Source organism: Astyanax mexicanus, chromosome 6 (genome assembly GCF_023375975.1).
Source record: "Astyanax mexicanus isolate ESR-SI-001 chromosome 6, AstMex3_surface, whole genome shotgun sequence".
Taxonomy (NCBI): Eukaryota; Metazoa; Chordata; class Actinopteri; order Characiformes; family Acestrorhamphidae; genus Astyanax; species Astyanax mexicanus.
In genome coordinates this window covers 10,123,878-10,136,453 of record NC_064413.1, presented here as the reverse complement: position 1 = coordinate 10,136,453, position 12,576 = coordinate 10,123,878, and the positions used below count along the sequence as shown (strand labels likewise).

Sequence of the window (12,576 nt, the reverse complement as noted above, 5' to 3'; positions counted from 1 at the left end):
TTTGGGGGAATTTGTGATTGGCTAAGTGGAAAGTTTTTCCGTTAAAGATCTCATTCCGTTGTTTTTTCATTCATTTTAAAATGTCTAGTTGTGGTCTCTAATATGAATGAATGCCATGTGAGCTGTTTTTTGTGAAAAAAGTGCTCCGGTGATCCGGTGTAACTCTGCTATAGTCTGGTGGTGGAGTGGGGGGAAGAAAACGATTTTAGCTCATAAAAAGTCAAACACATCGCCTCTGATTGGCTAACAGCAATGCAAGGCAGTGAGAAACAAACATTTTAAAGTATAATTTTTTACACTATTAATAGTCAATGTAATGTCATATGTTACTTTACAACATGTGTAATGCCCTGTTAGTTCAGTTACAGTTGCAGTGCAGTTCAGCCACTGAACTAGTGTTAGTGTCTCTGTAAAATGCAAAAAAGTAAAAATAAAAAAAATAAAAGTCCAAATAACTAGTGTAAAAAAAAACTCATCTAAAAATACACCTACCCATCCTAATTGTACTTTGCTGGTGGTGTTCTAACCATTTGTTCCTTAGCTCTGAATTACTGGGTAAAGCATAACACTGATGTGTTATTTGCACAAATAACACAGGAACGAACTGCCATATTGTTCCTAGTGCTGTTAGCTCCTGTCTAAAGAGACGGTGTTGATGCCCGGCTTCAGCTCTGTCTGTGGGTGTTTGCAAGCCAAGATGGGTGAGGCCATGAATACTAATTCACAAGTTGACATAGACACAGTGCTTTTCCTGATCGACCCGTTTTTCCTGAATATTTTTTTTACTAGCTACTGCAGACAATGGAGGTTGAGGAAAAGTTTCATGTGCAGTTGTATATGTTGTATATGTGTATTTTTGGACTCCTTTAAAATAGGTTAAATCCGAAAGAACTCCAATTTATTTTTTTTCTTACATAATTTTTTCACATTTTTTACTTTTGTTACAAGATGGGAAAATGAAAATGAGAAAATGAAGACACTGACCCAACTAATATGCAAGGTTTAAAGAACTGAAAAAAGGGATCAGTGCATCTCTATTAATAGGGGATGGGGATTGTGGAAATTTGAGGTTGACCAATCATTTATAATTATCAAATACGAGAATCATTAAAACCTGAATCAAGATCCCACAGGGTTTTACCTCCAGCAGCAGAATCCGCGCCAGAAACCTGTCGAAGCGGACCAGGACCAGAGCCGAAGGAAAATCCCAGCAGGCCGATCTTCCCCCAGCGGCGCTCCACGCACGCACCCGCTCTCTGTAGGTGTTAAAATTCTTCTTAAAGGCTTTGAAGATTTTCACCAGGATCTGGAGCTTCTCCAGTGTTTCCTCAGCATCCCCCTGCAGGAGCTCCTCAGCACACAGGTACGAGCTGGCCTGGAGGAGCGAGAATCATCACAACACCTAAACACACACTTCAGCTTCGATCTTTTTTCCCCCCAACTCTGAATCTATTAACAAATATACTGAACTATTTTAAACATGCACTGGTCAATGTCAGGCAGCTTCACTTAATTTTTTACAAGGTTTCTAATCCGAAGATGGTTACAAAACTAAAAACTATTTTAAAAGCATGTATAAAAGTCCACACATTCATTTGATTTTCTCTCAAGAATGTCTTTTTAAAAAAACGGTTGACTGCATGTTCAAATAATTTAAATTTGACAAAACAAATCCTGTTATTGACACTCATTCCTGTTACTGAAACTCACTCCTGTTACTGGAACTCACTCCTGTTACTGGCACTCACTCCTGTTACTGGAACTCACTCCTGTAACTGGAACTCACTCCTGTTACTGGAACTCACTTCTCTTACTTTTTAAGCTTTGGGTAACAGTAAAAGTATGTTTTGAGTTGACTGAAAGAAACAGGAATGAGTTTTTAAGCATAGAACATGAAAAATAGCTAAATGGTGGCTATCAGTCATAGTTAAACTAATATTGTTTTTCCCATGATCTTCAGAAGAATCAGCTGATGTCACTTGCTGTTGTAGATGTGACTTGTAAAATGTTCCAGATGTTTCAGATGGGATAATGTGTTACAGGACTGTGTAAAACCCGGGGACACAACTAAAATGTGTATTTTAACATAAATATTATGGATTTATTATGATTTTTTAAAGCATAGATGGGATTTAGAGTCACACAACAATGCAAAACAAAAACTCTGTTCTTAATCATCGGCCTGTTTCTAATCCTTACCTGCTTAATTAGCATATTTCCCAGCTCCTGCAGGAGCACCACAATACGAGCTGGGGAACGGTACCACCTACAGTGAGTCCAAACCAGGAAGATGAGGTGGAAGAGTGCAGGGATGGACGGAAAAAGGGAGGAGAAATCTGCCTTTTCCACATTGAGTAGGAGTGGTTGAAGCTGTTGAAGGTGAAGATTCACATCCCTCGCTTTCAGCAGAGCTACAGATCAGACCAGAGTTATCAGATTTATGCAACATCAAATTAATTTAACTGCAGAAAAATGTAAAAATAAATGAATATTCAATCTTTCAGATATTTAGTAAAAGATCAACATATGATCACATAGGCCAAAAATAGGGCGGGGCCAATTCTACATAACTGTCTCAGGAACCATACATCCAATCAAGCTGAATCAGCAAATAACCATAACAATCACCATCAGATTTCAACAGGCTTTTGAAAGGCTTATTATGATGAAACTTAAATGGTGTGTTCAGGTAGGGAACAAATTTCCAAACAATTTGGCCACTAGGGGCAGCTATTCATAAAAGTCATGATATCAGATTATCATATTTATTACAGCATGACAGACAAATCAGTAAATAGAAGTATGAATTGTATGATTTGTTTATTAATTATTGTTAATAGTTTGAAAATTACTTTTTAGAACTGTTTTGTACAAAGTGTAGAATTTATAGTGTATAATTAATTTCTGTTTTTTTCCAGAATTAATTTAACAAAATAGAAGCTATTAGAAGCGTTACCGTGAGAGACCTCCTCGGTTAGAGCTTTAAAAGATGGGTAGTAGCTGCTGTCTGCTATCTCCAGGATCCTCATCATCTTCTGAATCGCAGAACTTTGAAGCTGAGGATTAAAAATCTATTCAATACTGTTCACTTAACACATTCAATACTGTTAAGTATTATCTTAATTAATTATTAATTGAGACTAATTGACATTTCTGTGCATTAAAATGTTGTAAATACTGTTAATGAATAATGAATTCAGACATTATTGTGATGATTAATTATGTTTTAACTAGTGTCAATTAATAATTACTTGAGCACTGTTAATTACTGTAAAGTGTTATCCTACCTGACATAAACAGAAAACCTAACTCTGACTACAAATGCACAGCAACAGATAAGTTTTATCCTTTTACAACATTAAAGGTACATTCTGTAGGAACTGAGAGCGAGTGTGTGGAATGGCTACAGCAGTCCAATTTCAAAACACCAATGAGAGTTGTCTGCTCCGCCCACCCCTCCCCAAACACGAAACTACATCGGGTTGCCAAATTCAGCAGGCTGAATCTACACAAAGTTTAGAGTAGTAGGAGAGAACTCGGAGTAAAAGCAAAAGGAGACATACAGCAACTCTAAACTCACTACTATCACCTGTATTTAGCGTTATATTGACTGTATTTTACACGAGGGAGCGCCGTGATCGGCTGTGCCCCGCATGAGAAACAGCTCTAATCCCTAGTATGCACATCGGTGGTGATAAAGTACCTGACTAAATTAGCTATAGCCAGTTAGTTTCTCTGTTCAGGAGAAAAGTAGCAGCTCTGGGTCGGTCTCTTAGTTTATTTGAGCTCTAAGTCTCCAACTTTCAACTCACTGCCAATATTCACTGTTATATTCCTTCTTTGGTCACTGAGCTTTTTTGAAACATGCTGAGTCTTTTTAAGCTGTGTAGCAGCTGAGGTTTAGCGTTAGGGAATTTTTAGCTAACGTTAGCTAGGTTAGCTAATATTAACTACTTTATTTAAAGTAGTTACCATTAGCTAACCTAGCTAACGTTAGGTAAAGCATTCCCCACTGAAATAAAGTAGTTACCATTAGCTAACCTAGCTAACGTTAGGTAAAACATTTCACAATGAAATATAGATAACATTAGCTAACCTAGCTAGTTAATCACATTACACTGTGGAACATATGCCAGTTTAAACTATAGCTTGCTAGCTACCATTATCTGGTGCTCACGACTTAGTATGTGGTGCTCACGACTTAGTAAATTGTGCTCACGACTAAGTAAGTGGTGCACACGACTTAGTAAGTGGTGCTCACGACTTAGTAAGTGGTGCTCACGACTTAGTAAGTGGTGCTCACGTCTTAGTAAGTCGTGCTCACGACTTAGTAAGTGGTGCTCACGACTTAGTAAGTCATGCTCACGACTTAGTATGTGGTGCTCATGACTTAGTAAGTTGTGCTCACGACTCAGTATGTGGTGCTCACGACTTAATAAGTTGTGCTCACGACTTCATTTAACATGTGCGTGTAATTTTTTTTATAATGAAGTGTTCCACGTGTTCCACGAGCACTTGCCCCCCAAAATGTCTGTGCACGCCACTGTGTTTTATTATATCTTTTACTTATTGTTAAAGTCTTAAAAATGTATTTCTGTGTTTCTGATGACTTTCTTAATGTGTTGGAAATCCTGTCTCCTGTTTGTGTTAGTTATATAATGGATCATACCTGATCATAAATGTTCTGTATGTTCTCCGTCCTCGTCCTCCAGAAGTGCAGCTCAGCATTTGGTCCTGGGTTTCCTCCCTGTAAGATGAGCTCTGAAGAATCTTCCTTTAAGACTTTTTGGATCAAATGGGTCCAGTTGATGACCATGGATTCAATGGCGTGCATCACGGTCCTCCCATCATGACAGTCCTGACTGGATTAATAAAGTCAAAGAAATTACTTCATGTTTTAGAACCATTCTGAAGCAGATTAACACCTCACAGGATAAAGCAGAGCTTCCAAACATGGTGGAGGTAGTTTCATCTATAACTCACAGTGAGAGTTAGCCAGACTAAAGTACAGCCTCCAAAAATGGTGGCAGTAGTTTTATCTACAGTGAGAGCTAGCCAGAATAATACACAGCTTCCAAACATGGTGGAGGTAGTTTCATCTACAACTGACAATGAGAGCTAGCCAGAATAAAGTACAATCTTTAAATATGCTGGAGGTAGTTTCATCTATAACTCACAGTGAGAACTAGCCAGGATAAAGCACAGCTTCCGAAAATGGTGGAGGTAGTTTTATCTACACCTCACAGTGAGAGCAAGCCAGAATACAGCCTCAAACATGGTGAAGGTAGTTTCATCTACAGTTCACAGTGATGGCTAGTAATGATTAAGTACAGCTTCCAAATACGATAGAGGTAGCTAAACTTTAAATAATAAAGAACAATCATACATTAATATTAGAACATTCTAAAAATATAAATAAATAAATTAAATAAACAAAACTAAACTATGATGCATCTTTGCACAAATACAGGAACAAGTTTGGAAAAATGAAGCGTGGAACAGAGTATGCGCAATAGGTATTATTTTTTTTCTTTTTCCTACACTGTAAAGTAACACTTTATGCTTAATACTTAAAGCAGCACTAGGTAGGATTTCCTTGATTTTTTATATTTTTAAATAAGTAAAATTACAGCTTCAAAATCACTGCAGCGCTGCATTGAGGTGTAATAGGAGGAATAGCGGTGCTCTCGTGTCTGTGCCGGAGCTCCTCTGAGTTTAAACCAGACTAAGTTTTCTGGGGCGGCCGCGAAACAATGCTCGTGAGAACTGCGACCTGCTTTCCGACCTTTAGTTCTAACAGTTCTACAAGGACTACTGGTTCATTCTTTACAAACTAACATACAGACACTCTGGCAGAAGCTGAAAGAGACTGAATATGTCTGTGAAAGCCAGAAAATGAGAAAGAGAAACTAATCCACCTGAAACATTTATTACACTCCACAACTGTAGGGGGAGCCCACGAGCACAAAATCTCAATCCTACCTAGTGGCGCTTTAATACTTAAATACTCTTATGTGGGGTGCTGCTAACTTGAGGTTTCTGAGGCTGCTAACTGTGCAACATAAGAAACTCTTGCTTTTTCTTTCCTTCTCTTTTCTGATGAGAGCCAGTTTCATCGTAACATTTTTGATGATCTTTGATGCGACTGCACTTGAGAATACTTTTTAAGTTCTTGTAATGTTTTGGATTGTCTGACCTTCATTTCTTAAAGTATTTTTTTCTTTACCTAGTTGAGTAGTTCTTGATATAATATGTATTAGAACATTATTCAAATAGCACTATTCACTGTATACCAACTCTACCTCTTCACTACTTTACAACTGATGCTCTCAAACACATTAAGAGACAAGAAAGTAATTAACTCTTGATGAGTTCAGCACAGCTGTTAACTGAAAGCCTGAATTCCAGGTGACTCTACCTCATAAAGCTGACTGAGAAAATCCAGCAGAGATGTGCAAAACTGATCATCTAAGCAAGAGATTCTACTTTGAAAAGTCTAAAATATTCTGTCAAACATATGTTAAACATATTCTGTTTTGTTTAACTTCTTTTGTTTACTTAATACATCTATATATGTTTTCTTTTTATTATGGATGACTTAATTAATCTACAATGCAGAACATTTTAAAACAATGAAAACATTTTTGAACTTAAATTTTAGGTGTGTCTAACCTTCGATTGTTTTTCGTTTGTGATGCATAATCTTTCTAAACTGAGTCTCACCCCTAATTAGACGTACTAAAGTTACTGCTTTATTACTCCACATGGTGGTGCAAATCACTGTGAAACTAACATAAAAAAATCCATAATTCCTGGTATTTGATTATGTAGGAGTATTTTATCCTCTTCAGTAACACAGATGATGTAAAGTATTGTAGAGGATTGTCTTGTGACATATCGAGTATCACAGAATCACAGTATTGTGATTTTATCGTTATGGCGGGAAACGTATCCCGATAATCTTGCATCATGTGATGAACTGTGATTCACACCCCTAATATAAAAATTCTTTACAGTAAGAATTCAAACCAAACATGGGTTAAAGTACATATCGTCGGTGTCCAATGAAAAATACTTTACAGGAGAGAGAAAACTTTGAAACTTCCAATGAAAGTCAATGTAAAGACAGTTTATTTCAGGTCATTTTGAAGAGTTTCTATTTGTCCATTCATCAAGAAAATTTGGCACAGTGTGAGGGACAGTTTGTCTGTTTAAATTATGTAGTAAACTAAAAATCAACAAAAATGGAGATAAGTGTTTTTAATAGGACAGCGACGAAATGAAAAAAAGGAATTGGGCTTAAAAATGTATTTCTAATAGCTCTGTATCTTGAAGGCATAGCATAATAAATCAAACTTAAGCCTAAATTGAAAATGTTTTGATCTTTTACAAATAAAAAAAACTCTATCTTACTGTCTGGCAGTCACTGCTGGACAGCAGTCTATCCTCTCGGTCACGGCCGTAACAGGGAGGACGGTCCTGCTGCGTATTTGGCCCATCATCACCGTCACCTTGCTTGATAAACTGTCAACGTGTCTCGTTACGTCCTGGGAGATCACACTCGGCCACGTCACATGATTCTTCTTGTTGGACAACAGCGGCAGACAGACCTTGAGATGAAACATTGGGGCATTAGGCATGCAGAGGCTGGTGTGGGGCGCTGAGGTAAATCAAACGTTTATTTAAATGTGAATCTGATAGGGGTCGCAGTGCGGCGATGGGAAGTGAGGGGGGGTATGATCGGGTAATAATGTCCCTGCAGGCCTTGGAAGCTGTAATCAGTAATCAGGGCTTCAGGAGGGTCTGAGGGGGCGTTACCTTGTCCACACTGTTAGACAGCTGTGTGAGGAGGGAGGGGGACAGCAGCCCGAACAGGAGACCATCCTGGAATTTCTCTGACAGGATGGGGGCGTTTCCCTTCTTCAGAATGTATAACCTCGTGCACCTGCAGTGAGAGGAAACCTAATGTACAAAAACATAAAAACTGTAAACACTGTAAACCCACAATTTATTTAAACTCAAATAAATTTAGTATATTTTATATATAATTGGATTATTTCTAGCATTACACAGCTTCTTTGTAGGCCACATGTTCGTTTAAACAAAGATTTTTAAGTGGAATCAACTTATAAATCACAGAGTATCGTCTATTGCCACTGACTGCTTCTTTTCTATTGGCTTCTTGCACCATCTATTTGCATACTGAGTGTGTGCCCCAGTTTCTGACCCTCTCTATCAGTGTGTAGTGATTCCCCCCAGGCTACCTTAGATAAACCTGTAGCTCACATACTATTATTAACTGCCTGGTCTTGATATTGTAGGCTGTAAGAGCAAGCATAATTTTCTCCGCTGCTAACTCTGTGTTGGATGTGTACTATACTGTTCCCTCTATAGCTTTTTTTCAGCCTCTTTAATCTGTTTTTTAGTCAAAAGAAGGTCAAAAAGTCAAATTGTTGGTCAAAAAGTAGAATTATTGTGCAAAGCTATTGATAAAACAAACAACATAATCTTGTCTGTGTTCTTTTTATATAGCTTGAATGTGCTGCAGTGAAGAAAATGACATATAAACAACAACAACAACAATAACAACAACACCAACAATAACTAACTGAACAAAATTATTTTGTGTTTTTTACTATCAGTGATGCCTGACATTACCAGTGACTGACCTGCAGCTCAGACCATGTCCACCACTGGCATGCACTTCACACTAGGCCTGTCCTTGAAATATTTGCAGTAAACAAAATTATTGTAATTGTGAATGTCAATATATAGATATGAGTGCATAATAAAAGTTATATGTCACTTTTGAATAGGTTTTATTGTGTATTTAGTGTTAAAATATCTTTAAACACTAAATAATCTCTTTGAAACTAGAGATTGGCTGATGCCAATTATCCTAAAAAAACAAAAAACAATTACCGTACAATATTATTCCGATATAATTAGGTTATCATCATGCATCACTACATATGTCTAGATATAAACTAGATACCTCTCACTGTACTGTCCACTGAGAGTGGAGAAATGTTAAATATTGATAAAACTTCAGAAATGGAACATCCCATCCCAGACCTCACTCCAACTCCCATAATTCACCTGCACCCACTATCAGCCCTCACTACAACTCCCATAATTCACCTGCACCCACTATCAGCCCTCACTACAACTGCCATAATTCACCTGCACCCACTATCAGCCCTCACTCCAACTCCCATAATTCACCTGCACCCACTATCAGCCCTCACTCCAACTCCCATAATTCACCTGCACCCACTATCAGCCCTCACTCCAACTACCATAATTCACCTGTACCCACTATCAGCCCTCACTCCAACTCCCATAATTCACCTGCACCCACTATCAGCCCTCACTCCAACTCCCATAATTCACCTGCACCCACTATCAGCCCTCACTCCAACTCCCATAATTCACCTGCACCCACTATCAGCCCTCACTCCAACTACCATAATTCACCTGTACCCACTATCAGCCCTCACTCCAACTCCCATAATTCACCTGCACCCACTATCAGCCCTCACTCCAACTCCCATAATTCACCTGCACCCACTATCAGCCTCAATACAATTCCCATAATTCACCTGCACCCACTATCAGCCCTCACTCCAACTACCATAATTCACCTGTACCCACTATCAGCCCTCACTCCAACTCCCATAATTCACCTGCACCCACTATCAGCCCTCACTCCAACTCCCATAATTCACCTGCACCCACTATCAGCCTCAATACAACTCCCATAATTCACCTGCACCCACTATCAGCCTCAATACAACTCCCATAATTCACCTGCAACCACTATCAGCCCTCACTCCACCTGGATTGACTTTTAGTTAACAGCTGTGCTGAACTTAATTACTTGAATTTCTTGTCTCCTAATGCGTTTGAGAGCATCAGTTGTACAGTTGTAAAGAGGCAGAGTGGGTATTTAGTGAATGCATACTGTTTCAAGAGTTACTCAACTCAAGTCCACTAATTTCTTTAATGTTCAAATAATTTATATTTGTTAAAAAAAAATCACTATATATGCACGCACACTGTATTTTTGTAAAATATGCAAAGCCATTATTATCTTTTTCAAAAAGACCCAAACCTGAAATTGATCAAATATATTATCATGCAATTTATCTAATAAATGGATAAATGATGAACCAAACAGAATTTTAAAAAAGTGGTTTACACTAACTAATAATCACATTAATAAATCAAACCAGGAGACAATATTGTTATTAAAACTGACTTCAGTAACAATGGAATGAATTTTTAGCATAGAATTAGCAAAACCATGACAAATAGATAAATGGCGGCTATGCTAATAGCATGAGGACACTGAGCATATTCTAGTTATTTTTCCTAAATGTGTATTTAAAAATAATAATAATAATAATAAACAAGAATTAATTTAGGTAACAGGACGTTGATATTGTCCTCTGTAGACAGTTACAATAAGCTCTAATAAACAGAAAAACTAAGGAGGGAACTTAACTTAAATATCATGGATTTATTATGACAAATAAAATTAAAACATAGATGGGTTTGGACTCTCACAACAACGCAAAAAAATTACATCTCTGAAGGACTTTAATAATTATATTTCGTGGTTATGGTTAGAGAGTGAGGAAAGGTAAATGCTAATTTTTTCAGTTTTCTATAGTTTTTATTAATGTTTTAATTACATTTTCTTACCATTGCAGTTAGGTCAATGTAGAAGACACTATGCTTAATAATAAAATGTATTTTTATGGAAGTAAAACAGTGTCAACAGATTTTGAGTTTTAAAAGCACTTGAATATTTAGCACTGAATTATTTTACATTGAATTATTGCATGTGATTTTTTTGCCTCTGAATTAAACACTTTAATTTTTCAGTATATCATTTTCACTTATTTTATTTTAATGTAAAAAAATTCAAAAGCAAAAATTAAAGTTTTAAAAATTCGATTAAAATAAATTCAGGTTGCTCAAAGACCGGTCAAATTCGACTGCTAAAATACAACGCTCAAAATTCGCTGTAAACATCCGGGACACACAGGATGAGCAATCGATTCAGTCTTCAATCGAGCCAACAACCAGCCAATCACAACACGCTCCGAAGATCACGTGACAGGTAGCGCCTCAGTACAGCAGAGCCGCTCAACAGCTCGCAGCCCCCTCCGCTGCTCCTCTCGAGAAGGTGAGTGTAAAACAGCTGAAAACAGGGCATTTACCTCACCACTGTGGCCATGTAATATCATGATAGGTAGCTATAATTTAGCTACCTAAGTTACTATCTCAGATTCTACAGTAGTAATTATCTTCCACACAGTCTGGCTGTATTTATAAATAATTGATCTAGTGTTCGTGTTTGAAGCGCTTTCTGAAATGAACAGAGGAGCTTTATTTATTTATTTATTTAGTTAGTTTAACAAGGTATATCTGGATATCTATCTTAATTTCATATGTTTACAAACCACAGAGCCCTGGTTAAAGTGATGATTTCTACACCGTTTAAGTGATGTTACATGGCCACAGTGGTGAGGTAAATGCCCTGTTTTCAGCTGTTTTACACTCACCTTCTCGAGAGCAGCAGCGGAGGGGGCTGCGAGCTGCATTGAGCGGCTCTGCTGTACTGAGGCGCTACCTGTCACGTGATCTTCGGAGCGTGATGTGATTGGCTGGTTGTTGGCTCGATTGAAGACTGAATCGATTGCTCATCCTGTGTGTCCCGGATGTTGACAGCGAATTTTGAGCGTTGTATTTTAGCAGTCGAATTTGACAGGTCTTTGAGCAACCTGAATTTATTTTAATTGAATTTTTTAAACTTGAATTTTTGCTTTTGAATTTTTTTACATTAAAATAAAATAAGTGAAAATGATATACTGAACAATTAAAGTGTTTAATTCAGAGGCAAAAAAATCATATGCAATAATTCAATGTAAAATAATTCAGTGCTAAATATTCAAGTGCTTTTAAAATTCAAAATCTGTTGACACTGTTTTCAGGTCTGGGTGGGTTCTGGAGGTCCATACTTACCTCAGTGGAGGCGGTGAGGGTGGGGGAGGGGGTCAGCAGCAGCAGTCTGACTCGGTTCTGGAACAAGTCCTGGAGAATAACCTGGTTCTGCTCTTCTGAAGCGAATCTGATCCAGGAATCTGATTTAATCCCCAACATCAGACAGACCTTCTCCCCCAGGAGCTTCACACGGGGGTCTTCAGTGAAGGGGGGCTCCGCCTCCTCCTCCTCCAACATCATTACTCCTGGACAGAGCTGGAGATACGAGCTTATCTCCCTGTTTTACTAAGTTATTTGAAGTTATGAGGAGTTATGGAGCTCGTGTTTGGGTTCCTGCTGAAGCTGCACTGGGAGCGCGCGCGGGGCTGGGGGCGGGGCCGCGTCTCGTCGCCGTGGAGACCGGCCGAGTGTAAACACTGCAGCACTACAGGGGCTGGGCTGTAAATTAGACCCGCATACCATCAACCCACAACTCACTAATACTGTCTCTACACACCAGCACACCCCACAACTCACTAATACTGTCTCTACACACCAGCACACCATCAACCCACAACTCACTAA

The 12,576-nt window shown here is 38.2% G+C and overlaps 1 protein-coding gene and 1 long non-coding RNA gene across 3 annotated transcripts in view; both read right to left on the bottom strand.

The window, feature by feature from the left end:
- LOC103021919 (dynein axonemal heavy chain 11) overlaps nt 1–12,349 on the bottom strand; it is a 232,881-nt gene extending 220,532 nt beyond the window's left edge. The window contains exons 1-7 of the mRNA XM_049480231.1: nt 12,034–12,349; nt 7,819–7,962; nt 7,414–7,610; nt 4,670–4,862; nt 2,957–3,056; nt 2,200–2,411; nt 1,142–1,375 (exon numbers count right to left, since the gene is read on the bottom strand). Of these exons, the coding sequence (XP_049336188.1) occupies nt 1,142–1,375; nt 2,200–2,411; nt 2,957–3,056; nt 4,670–4,862; nt 7,414–7,610; nt 7,819–7,962; nt 12,034–12,252 (1,299 nt within the window). The 5' untranslated portion in view covers nt 12,253–12,349. The remainder of the gene's footprint in view (nt 1–1,141; nt 1,376–2,199; nt 2,412–2,956; nt 3,057–4,669; nt 4,863–7,413; nt 7,611–7,818; nt 7,963–12,033) is intronic.
- On the bottom strand, nt 9,070–9,740 carry LOC125802372 (uncharacterized). 2 transcript variants are annotated; one of them, XR_007439429.1, is made up of 3 exons: nt 9,645–9,740; nt 9,184–9,561; nt 9,070–9,141 (listed from the first exon to the last, which is right to left on the bottom strand). It is a non-coding gene; the product is annotated as an uncharacterized LOC125802372 (long non-coding RNA). The 2 variants fall into 2 exon arrangements; XR_007439428.1 differs by having other exon boundaries at nt 9,075–9,099.
- Nucleotides 12,350–12,576: the final 227 nt, after the last annotated feature.